Source organism: Staurois parvus, unplaced genomic scaffold (genome assembly GCF_062004578.1).
Source record: "Staurois parvus isolate SC_StPar_1 unplaced genomic scaffold, SC_StPar_1.0 ptg000195l, whole genome shotgun sequence".
NCBI classification, from domain to species: Eukaryota; Metazoa; Chordata; class Amphibia; order Anura; family Ranidae; genus Staurois; species Staurois parvus.
This window is the reverse complement of record NW_028317991.1, coordinates 2,257,670-2,275,474: the sequence shown is the minus strand read 5'-3', so window position 1 is coordinate 2,275,474 and position 17,805 is coordinate 2,257,670. Positions and strand designations below refer to the sequence as shown.

General features: G+C 42.7%; 1 protein-coding gene across 1 annotated transcript in view; it reads right to left on the bottom strand.

Annotated features, from left to right (window-relative positions):
* Positions 1-17,805, bottom strand: part of IGSF5 (immunoglobulin superfamily member 5) — a 91,384-nt gene that overhangs the window by 37,627 nt on the left and 35,952 nt on the right. Inside the window, exon 2 of the mRNA XM_089677892.1 lies at positions 1,986-2,078. Coding sequence (XP_089534018.1) covers positions 1,986-2,043 — 58 coding nt within the window. The 5' untranslated portion in view covers positions 2,044-2,078. The remainder of the gene's footprint in view (positions 1-1,985; positions 2,079-17,805) is intronic.

The following is a 17,805-nucleotide window of genomic DNA, read 5'->3' as shown; positions in this document are numbered from 1 at the left end:
GTCCCTGGGCTACCAATAACCAGCTGGCATGCATGTAGCCCTGGGCAGAGTGATCTCCTGTCTGATGGCTAGATATGGCATTGGTATCATCAAACTGAATCAGAGGCAATGGAATGGGAGCAAGGCAGTCTTCCTTCTCCTGGTTAAATATCTATTGACACCCATGATCTACTAAGCTGAGCTCCTTCTGACTACCAATGTAAGGAGCCTGTTCACTACTGGCCATCAACGTGAGGGGTTCCTTCACCCCTGACCACCAATATAAGGGAGTACTTCACCAGTGACCGTCAATATGAAAGGGCACTACACTGACCACCAACGTAAGGGGAGCACTTCCCCGTGACTATGAATATTGGGGGCACTACACTACAAATAACCAATGTCAGAAGTCCCTCTATTACTGACCATCAGTGTAAGAGTACCCTTATTTACTGTCCACCAATATAAGGAGGCACTTTACCAATGACCATTAATATGTAAGGGCACTAAGCTGGCCACCAATATAAGGGGGCATTTCCCCAATGACCACCAAAGTTAAGGCATACTACACTACTCATCACCAAAGTAAGGAGTTCCTTCATCACTGACCGCCATTGTAAGAGGTTCTTTCTTCAATAACCACCAAAATAAGGGGGCACCTCCCCAGTGACCATCAGTATGAAAGGGCTCTACACTGACCACCACTCTAAGGAGGATTTTCTCCAATGACCACCAAAGTAAGGGAGCACTACACCACAAATTAACAATGTAAGTGGTGATCCTATCCACTGCTCACCAATGTACTCTTTTTTCACTGACCGCCAATATAAGGGGGTACTTTACCAGTGACTATCAATATGAAAGGGCACTACATTGACCACCAATGTAAGGGGGCACTTACCCAATGACCACCAATGTTAAGGGGCACTACAACACTAATCACCAATGTAAGGAGTTCCTTCATCACTGACCACCATTGTAAAAGGACACTTCTTCACTGACCATCAATATAAGGTGGCACTTCACCGGTGACTATCAATATGAAAGGGCACTACACTGACCACCAATATTAGGGGGCACTTCCCCAATGGCCACTAATGTAGGGGGGACTATACTACAAATTAGTAAGGAGTCAATTCACCACTGACCACCAGTAAAAGAGGACCCCTCCTCTCTGACCACCAATATAAGGAAACATTGCACCAGTGACTATCAATGTGAAAGGGCACTACACTGACTATCAGTGTATGACCAATGATGACCAATGTAAGGGAACACTAGAACCTCTGATCACCAACATAAGGAGTCCCTTTATCACTGACCACCAGCGTAAGAGGAGTCTTCTTTGCCAGTATCAGCTTAGACATCAGGAAAAACCTAAACTGTACAGGTAAAAACAGAAGCATGAGGCCAAATGTTAGTAGAGTATTATATCACAAAATGACGGAAGGGCAAGCCAATGTTTTTTGGGAGTCGTAACAGGTTTCCTTCATCAAGGCCTGGGAATTTAGATGTCTCGGACTTGAACGGGTTAAAATTGATAAAAAATGTAAATCTCAGTATTTCTATTTGGCTCCAGTAGCTGATTGCAAATGGGGATAGAGACTGCGGTAATACCCAAAAGAGGATCTAACCCTTCCCCTTCTTTCTGTACAAAACAAAAAGTTTGGGTGAAGTTGGGAATTAAAGAAGTATTTCAGGAAAATACATAAGCCTCCTTTGATTAATTTGTGCATCACCTCAAAATTCACTGCCTAATTTTTCAGCAAACCTGCCACATGCTGGCTAAATGTGGATATCAGGCTCGCAGGGGGTGGGCAGCAGTCCACAGAGCAGACAGAAGGGGGAGCTGTGACACACGCACAGTGGAAATGCTATGTAGGAACGACAGTACAGCTGCCATATACAACTGTACATACTGATGATTGGTTGCAGCTGCAGTTTATGTGATGAACCTGTATTCCCACAGACCTTCATGAGATACATATATAAAATGTTTACGATACCTTGTACAAAGCACAGGAAGACAATTATGAGCGCACAGATCCTTCTACTTCCTTCCATCTGACTGTGCAATTCACTTCCATACGATTCACCACCTGAAACACAAATCAGAACAGACCTAGGATGAGCGACTCATAAGGATCGCTATTCAGGTGTATCATAGTCATAGTAATGTGTTTTGTATATTTGCCTTTCTACCCACTTGCTACTAAGGCTTCCAGTTCTAAAAAAAAAAAAATAGCTGTACAAACGTGACAAACATTTGCACAGCCACAATGAAAAATAAATGTATCGTGTGTAAAATTAATTTCCTATGATTTCAATCTGCTGGCAATAAGGCAATAATTTTCCAAAAACACCTCAACCAGGAAAAATACTGCATTATGGCCACTAGATGGTGCTGACAATCATAGGAAATAACAAAATGCTGCAAATTTTTATGTGTGAATATTTAAGGCTGAGTGAACCTTTTTAACATGCTACGTTACACCCATATTTAAGGTGTAAAAATAATCCCCCTGCGCTCCACTGGTATGAACAAACAAAACCCCAAATATATGCAAGCTGATACCACCTATTCCCAATACCACAGGATGTATAACGTAAAAAACCAATGTTGGTGAAGCGCTTCACATAAAGAACTAAATATATAAAGTGCAATGATATAAAAATATAAAATGCATATAAAGTGACCACGCTATATTGAAAGATACAAATGACTAGTGCTAAGTATTTCCCCCACCCCCCCCCCCAAAAAAAAAAAATATACATATATATAAGTGCCAAGTGCTGAGAGTGCAAGACAGGTCATGCGTTTGCTGACTAGATTGTGCCAAAATACAATATATGCAAAGTAAAAGTAATGCACAATGACACTGCACACTCTAACTGAAAGTGACAGGTGCTCAGTATGAATATAAATGTTGGTTAAAGATAAAAATCCACAATAAAGTGCAATAACAAGTGCTTGATATTTCATGTGCAAACAAACACCGCGATGTCAGTGCTTCAATCCTTCACTCCAAACATGATGCGTTTTAGCATGCCACACGTGTATATCGTGATCCAAAAGTGGCTAAAGTGCCTCCTCACCTTAACCATGCGACCCCTAAGGGCCACAATGCTGTAAGTAATAATGTTCCACTAGACTGGGGATCTCTGTTATAATGCTCCTGTAGTACCACTCCATCTCCTCTGCCAGGTCACTTATGCCCTCAGATCAGCGTTTTTCAACCACTGTGCCGCGGCACACTAGTGTGCCGTGAGATATTGTCTGGTGTGCCGTGGGAAAAATTCCAATTTCATCTGTAACATGTGGCTTCGGCTCACAAATAGACCAATCATTAGAATCTAATGATTCAGTGGTCGGCAAGCCGCGGCTCGCGAGCCACATGCGGCTCTTTACCCAGTCTAATGCGGCTCTTCTGTGTGCCGGGCGCCTGCTCCCCTCCCTCCTCTCGGTCGGCCGCTCCCCTGCCTCCTCTCGGTTGGCAGCCCCAAAAGTCCGCGCGGACCTTTTAATCCGGCTTGCGGATGTGGCTGTCAGGATGTGTGTAGGCGGGGCAGCGTGCCGAACGTGAGGGGAGGGGAGCTAGGCTCCTCTCACAGTCCGCCCTGAAGACCCGAACGGCGCGGGAAGACAGCGAGAGGAACGCAAAAGGTAAGTGAATTGACACGGGGGACTTGGCTTACTAGAAGGGGGGGGGGGGAATAGTACTGTGGGGGATGAAATACTATATGAGGGATGAATTACTTTATGAGGGATGAAATACTATATGGGGGGATGAAATACTATATGGGGGATGAATTACTATATCAGGGATGAATTACTATATGAGGGATGAAATACTATATGGGGGGATGAAATACTATATGGGGGGATGAAATACTATATGGGGGGATGAATTACTATATGAGGGATGAAATACTATATGGGGGGATGAAATACTATATGAGGGATGAAATACTATATGGGGGATGAATTACTATATGAGGGATGAATTACTGTATGAGGGATGAAATACTATATGGGGGGATGAAATACTATATGAGGGATGAAATACTATATGAGGGGATGAAATACTATATGGGGGGATGAAATACTATATGGGGGATGAAATACTATATGAGGGATGAAATACTATATGAGGGATGAAATACTATATGAGGGATGAATTACTATATGAGGGATGAAATACTATATGGGGGGATGAAATACTATATGGGGGGATGAAATACTATATGGGGGGATGAAATACTATATGAGGGATGAATTACTATATGAGGGATGAAATACTATATGGGGGGATGAAATACTATATGGGGGGATGAAATACTATATGAGGGATGAATTACTATATGGGGGGATGAAATACTATATGAGGGATGAATTACTATATGAGGGATGAAATACTATATGAGGGATGAAATACTATATGGGGGGATGAAATACTATATGAGGGATGAAATACTATATGGGGGGATGAAATACTATATGAGGGATGAAATACTATATGAGGGATGAATTACTATATGAGGGATGAAATACTATATGGGGGATGAAATACTATATGGGGGATGAAATACTATACGGGGGATGAAATACTATACGGGGGATGAAATACTATACGAGGGATGAAATACTATACGGGGGATGAATTGCTATGGGGGATGAATTACTATATGGGGGATGAATTACTATGGGGGATGAATTACTATATGGAGGATGAATTACTATATGGGGGATGAATTACTATATGGGGGATGAATTACTATGGGGGATGAATTACTATGGGGGATGAATTACACTATGGGGGATGAATTACACTATGGGGGATGAATTACTATATGGGGGATGAATTACTATGGGGGATGAATTACTATATGGGGGATGAATTACTATATGGGGGATTAATTACTATGGGGGATGAATTACTATATGGGGGATTAATTACTATGGGGGATGAATTACTATGGGGGATGAATTACTATATGGGGGATTAATTACTATGGGGGATGAATTACTATGGGGGATGAATTACTATATGGAGGATGAATTACTATGGGGGATGAATTACTATATGGGGGATTAATTACTATGGGGGATGAATTACTATATGGGGGATTAATTACTATGCTTACTATGGGGGAATATTACTATACTTACTATGGATGACACATACACATCATTCATCTACTCTTGGTCCGGCCCCCGGGTCCAATTATAAAATACTTTATTATTTCATAATAAAGTAATTATAAAATAATTTCTTTGTGTTTGATTCCTATTCAAGAGAATTACTTTATATATAGTCAATATAGGCACAGAGGTAAATTTTTTTAACATTTTCTAATGGTGGTGTGCCTCGTGATTTTTTTCATGAAAAAAGTGTGCCTTTGCACAAAAAAGGTTGAAAAACACTGCCTCAGATAGTAATACCCCCAGGATTATCACAAGGCCATAGAGAGGTAGACCAAGAGAGCCTCCATAGTGAAATGCTGTTTATTCCATATAACAAATGAAAACAAGCCAAAAGAGAACACTCACAGTATTGCAGATCTCACACAGCTGGTCTCCCATGTGCTGTGGGTGTACTGCAAGGTGCTGGGTGTCCAAAGATGGCGTCTGCTGGATGTGCGTAACCGAAAGTACATTACCGCGCTCATGATGCGTGCTAACACGCATCATGTTTGGAGTGAAGAATTGAAGCACTTCACCAAAATTGTTTTTTTATATTTAAGATGTAACATGTAAAATGCTTCAGCAGCCCCGTCTGCCACCATAGAAACTGGAGGAAGAGTTTGCAGGAGCCTACCGCTGTGCCCGCGATCCACTGATTGTGGGTGCAATGCTTTTCAGGCTCTTGCAAGGAAAAATAACAGAAGCAGATACTTTTTCAGAAAAAATGTGTGCATTTATTTGTTTTTTCCCCTTAAAGCTCAACTCAGGGCAAAAAAACGTTTTCACATGCAGTAGGGTTGTGCTTGCACTCTGAGTGTCGGTTCACATATATGCAGATTGGATGCAGTTTGAACCATATCCAATCCGCATGACGTGAAAAAACATTGCTTCCTATGGTGCCTCTCAACATACAGTATGTCTGGTGCTCTGGCGGTGCAGATTCATTGTGGTTTGAAAAAGAGTCCTGTACAATTTCTGAGCAGTGTCTTCAGGTTCAGGTGCAGATTACAGACTATCGACCTATATGGGAACGTTCCTAAACCGCATATGTGTAAAGAGGATAAAATCCTGAGCTAATCCTGTCCTGAACCTGATGTTAACCTGGCATGAACCAGTGAACAACTACTGTATAACCTGAGCTTCAATCCGCACTGCACATGTGTGAATCAGCTCCATTTTATTACACATAACCTGGTGAAAATGTAATGTCAATAACACCTTTAGAAATATATTTACTGAGAAAAGTGGTGACGTGTTCAAAAATTATTTTACCTAATATATATATATATATATATATATATACTGCAACTGTATATATATATATTGTGCTCAGTATAAATTAGCATAAATTAAGCTACTTCACTTTCAGAATCAACATTTTCTATGGGACACGATACTACAAAATACTCCCACAAATGCGGACCATTGATTGCAAACAAGATTTGTTCATTTGCACACACAAAAGTATTTTTCCTAACAAAAATGTTGCAAAAATAAATACACCCCAATGAAAGTCTTAGGAGCAAAGCTAAATGTTAGACAACAAAATCCTAATTAACAAGAATTCAACTACAGGTGAGTTTAATTATGTATTACACAGGTGTCCAGCAGACAGCTGATTATAAAAGGGCGTTACTTAACAAAATAAAATCCCTTCCCATTTCATGCTGTCAGCTATGGCACCACATGGAAGAGAAATGTAACAAGGTCTGAGAAAGAAAATAATTTCTTTACACAAGAAAGGTGAAGGCTACAAGAAGATCAGCATAGCATTACTTATTGTATCAGTCAGAATACTGTAGCAAAAGTAATACAAAAATTTAACAAAGATGAAACTGCAACCATCACACAGAGACATCCAGGCTGTCCACAGAAGTTAACACCTTGACAGGAGCTTCTTCTGCTGCAAAGGGTTGAAGAAAATCACCATGCAAGTTCACTTAATGCTGTGCAGTACCTTTTTTTGTGGTGCACTGGACGTCCGGAACGTCACCAAACCTGTGTCCTTTTAAGACATTTTTTAATTTTGGAAATGGCCAAACTAGTCAGGGGAATACAGTGGTTGGTCAGGTTTCTGAATAGATTTCTGGGCCAGAAACTAGCAAACACAATGCATCTTGTGCAGGAGCATTGTTGTGGTGCAGACCTCACTTGTCAGGCCAGACTTCTGATCTATTCCTCAGAACAGATTTCTGTAAACTTTTTATTTACAACACTTGCATCTGTCCTTTGCATTTTTGGCTGCCCACTTCTTGCCTCATTGCAGACATCTTCCTGCCCCTTCTTACACTGTCTATGCCATTTATAATCACTTGATTTTTTCATGGAATGTTCACCATAAGCCTTTCATAACAGAGCTAATGTTTCGCTCAAACTTTTGTAAATTTTCACTGAAAATTTGATGCTAAACTGCTGCTCCAGATTCCCGTTGCTCATTTTCCGCCAACAGCGCCACACTTATTTCTTTTACTACTCCAGAAAGGTCAACTGATCTGCAACCCAGGCAAGTGCAAGTTAGAACATGTGAGAACACGCCAGAGTGCCAGAGGCTGTGTGACTCACCACCATAGGGCTACAATGAGGGCATTCCAGGAATTAACCACTTCACAACCGCGCTATAGCCGAATGACAGCTACAGCACGGTTGTCCAGTTCTGGGAGGGCGTCATATGACGTCCTCCCAAAACGCACCCTCCCGTGCGCCCCCAGCGGCGCACACCCAGCAATCTCCATGATCTTTATGTCCTACGGACACAGCTGATCACATGATGAAGTAAAAGGTCAATCACAGCAGATCACCGAGGAAAGTTGCTGATTATCAACAGCACTTTCCTCACGCTGTCACAGCATGAGGAAAGTACTGCTGATAACCGGCAAATGTCACAGAGCAGTGCCCTGATGATTAGTGTGGCCCAGCAATGCCATCCACCAGTGCCCAGCAGTGCCACTCATCAGTGCTGTCCAGAAGGTGTGCCCATCAGTGCCCATTAGTGCCACCAGTCAGTGCTGTCAGTCAGTGTGACCTATCAGTGCTGCCTATCAGTGCCCATCAGTGCTGCCTATCAGTGCCTATCAGTGCCACCAGTCAGTGCTGACAGTCAGTGCCACCTATCAGTGCTGCCTATCAGTGCCCATCAGTGCCGCCTGTCAGTGCCTATCAGTGCCACCAGTCAGTGCTGTCAGTGCTGCCTATCAGTGCCCATCAGTGCCACCTATCAGTGCCACCAGTCAGTGCTGTCAGTCAGTGCCACCTATCAGTGCCCATCAGTGCCACCTATCAGTGCCCATCAGTGCTGCCTATCAGTGCCCATCAGTGCTGCCTACCAGTGCAGCCTCATCAACGCACACCAGTGAAGGAGAAAAATTACCTGTTTGCAACATTTTATAATATAAACAAAGAAAAACTTCTTAATTTTCACATTTTTTTACTCTTTTTTTTGTTTATAGTGCAAAAAAAATAAAACACCCAGTGGTAATTAAATACCACCAAAAGAAAGCTCTAGTTGTGTGAAAAAAATGATAAAAATGTCATACAGGTACAGTGTTGCATGACTGCGCAATTGTAATTCAAAATGCAACATTGCTGAAAAATGGCCTGGGCAGGAAGGGAGTGAAAGTGACCGGTAGGCAAGTGGTTAAACTGGCACACCTCCTATATACTGTATATATATATATATATACGTACATTTTTTGTCTGAGCTAGTTTATCTATTCCTTTTGTGCAGTTTGTATGTTCAACTGCCCTGAACAGTAGAGAGCCGGTAGCCTCTTTTGGTGGGGATGGGGTTGTATACCCACAAAAACATCCTGCCATAGTAAATATATCACCCTACACTATTTGCAACATTTCTTGAAGACAGAAGGTGCACACTCACAGGTAACAGATTGCAGGGCATTATCATCAAAATCTTCATCTGTTCCCCATTTATATTTTTACTTTTCTGTCACTCATCATTTTTTTAAAGATATATTTTCTACACTATGCATAGAGCTCACCAAATATTTATCTTGCGTATTATATCTGCAGACATGATGATTTTTACAGGAAAGTCAAAACACCTGAATTTAAAGGGATTTCACTGCAACACCCCTCTTTCCTTTTACATGCAAAAAGATACATAGAAATTTATAACAGTTGCCTTTTAATTTTGTTTTTCTTTTCTACATTTAGGAACAGGTATTTCAGACACTCTAAGCAGCTAGGCACAGTACAGCCCTTATTTGAAGCCCAATATGTAACAAGAAAATTAATACTTCTATTCTTATTTAATTAGCGAGCACCTGGGATGTGGAAATTCCAGGAAGACGAAGGTAAGATGCCAAGCTTTGCCCAGGACCTCTATGGAAAATGTAGGCTGCAGGACGCCCTGTTCAGTGCCAGCTTTGTCTTTCCTGTGACTCACTCCAGTAATTAATCTTCACAAGGCCGGCCAAAGCTAATTACACATAAAAGTCTCTTGTGCTGGGGGGGTCTGCTGGATATCAGCTTCACACAGGGCTAGATTCCAATTATGTACCCCCTGTGAAGTGCCTATGACTTTCCAGATTCCCCTGATATCAGGACATTTTGCTAGGGGCTTTGGAAATTTGACCCTTAGAATGTGCCTTTTGTGTATTGTCCAGCTGAGACTTAGTGCAGCAAAAGCTAACATTTTGTCTTTATTATAAAATGGAGTTAAAGTTCGATTTATAGAGAAAATATTACGGTTGTTTAGCGCTACTCTGGCAGGAGCTGCTTGGTATGATGGAGTCTCTGTTCTGCCAAGACTCTGCAAATCGCTACGTTCCCTCTGGCTGAATCTTGAGTATTGGTACAGTTGTGTTCAAAATAATAGCAGTGTGTTGAAAAAAGTGAATAAAGCTCAAAATCCTTCTAATAGCTTTTATTTCCATCCACACAAATGCATTGGGAACACGACACATTCCATTCCAAATCAAAACATGAAGAAAAATATATCAAATTTGTGTTGTTCCTCTAAACAAATTGAAGAAAAGTGAATATTAGACGGTTCAAAAAAATAGCAGTGTTTGTATTCTTCTTTACCAACTCAAACATTCACTATATAAACTGAAAAATGTTTGAAGATTTTGCTTTCCTTTGAATCATTTAATGAATATTTCGTTGTATAAGCACTGTTTCTGAGAACATTGCATGGAGTCAATGTTGCATGGAGTCAACCAACTTCTGGCCCCTGTGAACAGGTATTCCAGCCCAGGATGATTGGACGACATTCCACAGTTCGTCTCTATTTCTTGGTTTTGCCTCAGAAACTGCATTTTTGATGTCACCCCACAAGTTTTCTATTGGATTAAGATCCGGGGATTGGGCTGGTCACTCCATAACGTCAATCTTGTTGGTCTGGAACCAAGATGTTGCACGTTTACTGGTGTGTTTGAGGTCGATGTCTTGTGGGAACACCCATTTCAAGGGCATTTCCTCTTCAGCATAAGGCAGCATGACCTCTTCAAGTATTCTGATGTATTCAAACTGTTCTATGATCCCTGGTATGCGATAAATAGGCCCAACACCGTAGTATGAGAAACATCCCCATTTCATGATGCTTGCACCACCATGCTTCACTGTCTTCACAGTGTACTGTGGCTTGAACTTAACCGAATTGCCACACCGCAGTCGATTGCCACACCGCAGTCCCATCTGCTTCTCTTCCTCAGGATTGCCACTGTGTTAACACAGACATTTTTGCTGTACTAACAGGCTGTCAGATAGCATCTCTGCATATCCCTGCAAACAGCCATGAACCTGTGCAAGAACTCTGTTCCTAGAAGGCCATGCTATCCATTGGATTGGTGAGCAGGTGGATGCCAAACCTCCTTCTGTCATCACTCTAGAGAAACTGCATGCAAACACCTTTACACCTCAGTATCAAGAGATCTTTGCTTTGAGCATTTACCACAGACTATCTGTTATCTTATTTGAATCACTGGTATTCACTACTGTGTATGGGCCCCACCATTGCTAGCAGGAGACAGTGGATACCAGCACCACTTTGAACATCACAGGACTCAAGTGGCAATCTCTAGTTAAAGGAACCTTTTCTCTTATAAGGCCATTATTATTCAAATTAGGATACTTATATCTCTTTATGTTGGAGTATACATTTACATAATTCTCTGCATCCACAATTGCGGTGCCAGTAGGATAGAGCAGGGGTCTCCAAACTGAGGCCCAAGGGCTGGATGTGGCCCTTTGCTAGCCTTTATCCAGCTCTTGGGGCACTATTCCTCCCAATGATATGAGGTACTGTTCCTCATTTTGACACCAACAAAGGGACACTATTGCTTACACTGATTCCAATGATGGGGCATCATTCCTCCCATTAATACCAATGATGGGTATTAATGGTATTAATGGGAGGAATAGTACCCTATATTTATTTTCACCGATGCTGGTCCCACAACATTCTCTATGCCAACTGGTCATAATACGGCCCTCCTAATGTTTGAAGGACAGTAAACTGGCCCTTTGTTTCAAAGGTTTGGAGACCCCTGGCCTAGAAGGAGCTGATAATTTCTTTCCCCTCTTGCTGCTGGTGCTGCAGTTTAATAATTGAAGCTTACTACTCATGACGGTATAATTTGTTAAATGTTGCTAATTGATTTTTCATATTTTACCAGTATTCTGTAACTGGGGTTGTAAATCCTAAACCCATCATTCTTGTGGTCTACTCTTTTGAACAAGACTAATATAGAGGTGTTACTATAGAATTGTGTCTCTTGAATTGTTATCCTACACCAGTGTTTCTCAACCTTTTTTCAGTCAAGGCACCCTTTAAAATTATGGACAGTCCCAAGGCACCCCATTCTAAAATGTGAAAAACTATTCTAACAGCAACATCCACGCATGTAGGATACCCAACATTAGAGGTGATTTATTCTTCCAAAGCAAATACAATTTTGCACACTGGTACTAACTAGTATTCCAGTGTTTCTCTCCAGTTTTCTCCATCACTGAGCTAATGTGACCCCAGCCAGGGGTGTATTTACCACAAGGCAAACAAGGCATTTGCCTAGGGCGACTATTTGCAGGGGGCAGCAGTATTTTTCAGGGGGGCAGTGCCATATCCCAAAAGAAGGAAAGGAAGAAGGGAAGGGGACCGGGTGGGATCTGAGAGAGGCTGCGGGCTGCTTGATGGTATATGCAGAGCCCGACTCTTGTTAGTTACTTTGTATAACTAAAAGGCAGGCTTGATCAACCCTCTGGTTTGTATGCAAGTTATGGGCAATTTTTAGACATTTTGCCAAGGCACCCCTGAAGAAACCTCAAGGCACCCCAGGGTGCCTGGACACCCTGGTTGAGAAAGGCTGTCCTACACTGTTGAAATATGTCTGAACCCAGAGTGTCAGAGGTGTGAGGCTTGCTAGGTCAGGGCAACCACTGGGGACAAGCAGTATCAAGCGGTCCCTGCGTGGGTAGCACTGCATTAGTAAACAGGAGATAGACCACTAGCTACTTGAAGGTAGATAAAGTAAATATATTGTTGCAAGGTAGGTAAATGCAATGCACAGAGCAATAAACAGGTGACTGGATATAAATGTGTAAAACTAATGTGAATAGAAATCTATAATATGACATTTAATAGTCACACAGTAACTGTGCAATAACCAAACAAAAAAAAGTGTCCCAGAATGCCCTCTGTGATTATGTCCCTGGATGGGGGTATGCATAGGTGTTCCTGAATGGGGTTCCCCTGGACGGTGTTTGTATAATGCCTGGCACCTAACTTGCAAAATTAAGCCACTACTGCCATCAATCCTGCTCACAGTGATGGTTTAGGCACAGTTGTTTCCATTTACTAATCTTGGCACACAGCAAATCTTGTCCTGAACGTTTTGTGGTCTGATGTCCTCAAAAGCCAAGCCCTGGCAATTCAGTTTGGGCCTCTAGGCTCAGTCCCAGCTCTCTGGTCCTTGGCCTCTCTGTCTGGGGTAGGCAAGGACACACACACACAGCAGCAGATCTGCACTCCCCAGCAAGCATGAAACTCTTATCACCCAGTCCTCAGCTGGCCCCCACAAGACTCTCTCCCTATGTAGGCATACATAGCAACAGGTCTGCGCACTCTGGTTCCCGATACTGTCTGCCCAGACCTCCATTCACTTGCCTGGGAAAACTTTGCTCTCCCCTCCCGTATCAAGGTGTCTCTCTGGGTCTGGTAGTTTGCAGCTCCATGTACTCCACAGTGCAGTGCCCCTCCAGAAATACAAATCCCAGTATACTGAGTGGCTGCATCATCTTCTTTAGGTGAGCTGAGGTGAGGGGGAGAAGGAGGCAAGAGGGGCAGATAAAGGATTCCTCACTCAACCACTTGGTGGACAAGCAGGCTGGGACACTCAGCCCAGCTTGCAACACAGCGTCAGGAGGGGGACCTGACCACTCCTCTAGCCGGCAGTTGCACAGTAATGTGCATAAATGTATAAAAATCTAGAAACTGTTAATATTTTATTTTATTAAATACAAATTTTATACAGGAGGCATCCATAACACTCAGGTTCTAAATCAAATTATTTATTCTAATGGAAGGACCAGGGGGGCCCGGGCAATAGGGGATCATGGGGCCCCTGTGTCCTTGCCCAAACTCATAAAAGCCTATGAAAAAGGTACCAGGGGCATCTCATGGGACCCCCTACTGACCCCGGGCCCTCGGGCAGTGCCCGAGTTTCCAAATTGTCAGTCCGCCCCTGGGCAGGACCCACCACTATTCTTGCCCAATGCTGACAATAGTGAACATGCTAACATTTTTATCTCTCACTCTTCAGTGGCTAAAAAGGGCCAATTTAATGGCTAGAAGCCACACAGAAAACTCCATATGATTTCCCCTGACAGCAGAAGTAGAGTATGATGGCTCACTGCACCTCCTGCCTCTTAATGTATGATAAGCAATTGGTGGCCTTATGGAAATACACAACACAGCAAATACGTAAAACGGTGACTTGTTTTGTGTCTTTTATGCCTAATAAACATTTTAACTTCACTTTTGTTGTAATTAACAGAACAACAACTAACTTTAACCCCCCTGGCGGTATTCCCAAATGTAGCTCGGGGTTAATTATCAGTGCCAAAAGTGGTAACCCCGAGCTACACTCGGGATTATTTTGCAGCGTTGCTCTGGGATTCCCTGTTTCACTTACCTTTTCCTGCGCTCCCGCGATGTCCCCCCTGCAGCGTCCCCGGCCATCTCCTCCGGCCGATGCCGGCATCTGTCTTCGGGGTTCTGGTCCCTGCGAGTGTCTGAACATATGGGGGCCGGAACCGGCAGGAAATGTAAAAAAGTGACATTCGCTAAATACACTAAAATCACATAGTATAACATTACTGTATCAAACCATTTCACATACATTTTGTCCCGAGTGCTTTGTCCTGCGCCCTGCCTGCATTTTTACTGTTCTTTCTGCCTGGAAACTGAGAAACGTCCATGGCGTCCAAAAAGTGTCCCTTTAGGTCAAAAGTGGTTTTAGACCGGCTAGAGAACAGCGATAGTAAATCAGAACCACTTGCAGAATTGAGTGATAATGATTCGTGGGGGAAATTCCTCATCAGACACTGAAAACGATTTTGTGACTTTGCTCAGTGATGTGCGAACTTGGCGCTATATTTCAAATTTCATTGTTTTTGGTTTGATTATATTATTGAATTAAATGTATTATTATATTATTATTTTTAATGATTATTTATTATATTATAATTTATGATTTTGTGTTTCAAATTTTATCATACCCGGGATGTTTACTAGACTCTTGTTTGGACAGATTTCAGTGAGTTATTCCTAAAAATTACAGGCCTACAATAAAAAAACGACATATTTCCATGCAAAAAAAGTACCGCTTTGAGCACAGAAATATTGACATAATCAGACCTCTAGGGAGGTTAACTGGTTCCCCGACGCACTACAGCAGAAATACTGCTACAGGACGGCAGGGCTGTGCAAAATCATATATATATATGTGATTTTCCATTTCTGGGTAGGGTGAGCGCACAAGCACGTGCCGCCCTACTCGCACCGCAGTTGGCGACTACAGCTGTTTATCACCTGGTCCCGGCCAGAGATTGCAGCCGGCACCCGGCGATTGTCTGTATGTAAACAACACATATCTCTCCCCTGTCAGCACCGACATGCTGCTTTGTATTAGCATAGCAGAGCAATACAAAGCAGTATGTTTCCCTAGTAAAACACACCCAGCACACAGTTAACCCTTTGATCACCGCAAATGTTAACCCCTTCCTGCCCAGTGCCATTAGTACTTTTTATTAGCACTGATCACTGTATTAGTGTCACTGGGGATGTCAGTGGCAGTTAGTCAGTTCCCACCCAGCGTGAGAATGCCCGCCACAGTCCTGCAGTCCTGCTATAAGTCGCCGATCGCCGCCATGACTAGTCTAAAAAAAAATTAAAAGTCTAGTATATATATCACGATTTGTGGACGCTATAATTTTTACGTAAACCAATTAATTTACACGTATTGGGATTTTTTTTAGCAAAAACATGGAGCAGAATACATTTTGGTCTAAATTTATGACAAAATTAGATTTCTTAATTTTTTTTACTGGACATGTTTGTTGTTTATTTTATTTTTTTTTAATTGTCGGTCTTTTTTTGTTAATAGCACAAAAAATAGAAAATGCACAGGCAATCAAATACCACCAAAATAAAGCTCTTTTTGTGGGGGAAAAAGGACAGGAATTTCATTTAAGTACAGCATTGCATGACTGCGCAATTGGCAGCTAAATTAGCACCTCGCTGTATTGCAAAAAATGGCCTGGTCAGGAAGGGGGGTAAAACCTCTGGAGGGAAAGTGGTTAAAAATGACATCTGTGTCTACACTACAGGCCAGGTTAGTGACATCAATATCTTCTGCAGTCATTCAATGCATTGTAATAAAATCCAGGATTTGGGATTGTGAAAGCAGGCAATGTGATGTGGTAGCACAATGGCACCATCTAGTGGGAAATTTTGGGAACATCGTTATTAGAGTGAACATTGTATATTGGTATAATAATTATGCGGCGGGTGCCCAACCTGTTGAAGAGCGAAGGCGACTTAAAATGTTACTAAACCCACAACAGTCTGTATATGCAGTAAAGCATGCTTGTTATACTCACTGTGGAACCTAAGGGGTTAATCCTCTGCATTGTGTAAAAACTCTGTTTAATCCTGTCTTCTCTGATCCTCCTCTTCTTCCAGTGCCCCCCTCTTATCTCCTGATAAGACATATTGTGTGGAATCATTCTGCACATGCTCAGTTTGGTGTATATTGCTAGAGAGGTTTTTTTCTTTCTTGGGAGAGTGCATGTTATCAGCACAGGGCCAATCAGCACTGTCCAGACTGAGGTCTTCCTAGAGCAGAATGCAAACTCCTTCTACAAGAGTTAACATGTGCGGTGCTTGACACTGATAGAAGTCACAAGACTTCTCTAACTGCTGATGAGAAAAGGTATTTAGCAGTTTATATTTACTAGACTAGATGCATTTCCATTTTGTGTGTACTGTGGGAGACCAAATATAGTGTATGCAGGGTCCGGGGAGACCAGATATAGTGAATGCAGAGTCCGGGGAGACCAGATATAGTGAATGCAGAGTCCGGGGAGACCAGATATAGTGAATGCAGAATCCGGGGAGACCAGATATAGTGAATGCAGGGTGCGGGGAGACAAGATGTAAGGAATGCAGGGTCCAGGGAGACCAGACATAGTGAATGCAGGGTCAGTCAGGGGAGACCAGATATAGTGAATACAGGGTCCAGGGAGACCAGATATAAGAAATGCAGGGTCTGGGGAGAGCAGATATAGTGAATGCAGGGTCCGGGGAGACCAGATATAGTGAATGCAGGGTCTGGGGAGACCAGATATAGTGAATGCAGGGTCTGGGGAGAGCAGATATAGTGAATGCAGGGTCTGGGGAGAGCAGATATAGTGAATGCAAGGTCCGGGGAGACCAGATATAGTGAATGCAGGGTCTGGGGAGACCAGATATAGTGAATGCAGGGTCCGGGGAGACCAGATATAGTGAATGCAGGGTCCGGGGAGACCAGATATAGTGAATGCAGGGTCCGGGGAGACCAGACATAGTGAATGCAGGGTCCGGGGAGACCAGATATAGTGGATGCAGGGTCCAGGGAGACCAGATATAGTGGATACAGGGTCCGCGGAGACCAGATATAGTGAATGTGGGGTCCGGGGAGACCAGATATAGGGAATGCTGGGTCCGGGGAGACCAGATATAGTGGATGCAGTGTCCAGGGAGACCAGATATAGTGAATGCAGGGTCTGGGGAGACCAGATATAGTGAATGCAGGGTCCGGGGAGACCAGATATAGTGAATGCAGGGTCCGGGGAGACCAGACATAGTGAATGCAGGGAATCATAAGGGATTAAGTCGATGACGAAACGCGTCATGGGAAGTGACGTCAACGCGCACACGAGAACCGGAAGTTGACCAGCGGCCATTTTGGATGAGGGCGGATCGTCTGATTTCCCCTGGGCACTTCCTGGTTTGCTGTAAAAACATTTCCTAATACCTTTAAAGCGGTTTTTATGCTATCTAAATGTGAGCACCTTAATTAAAGTTACTTTTAAGATTGGCTCTGGCGGTATTATGCTATTTGTGTTTCCTGTATGCTTATATT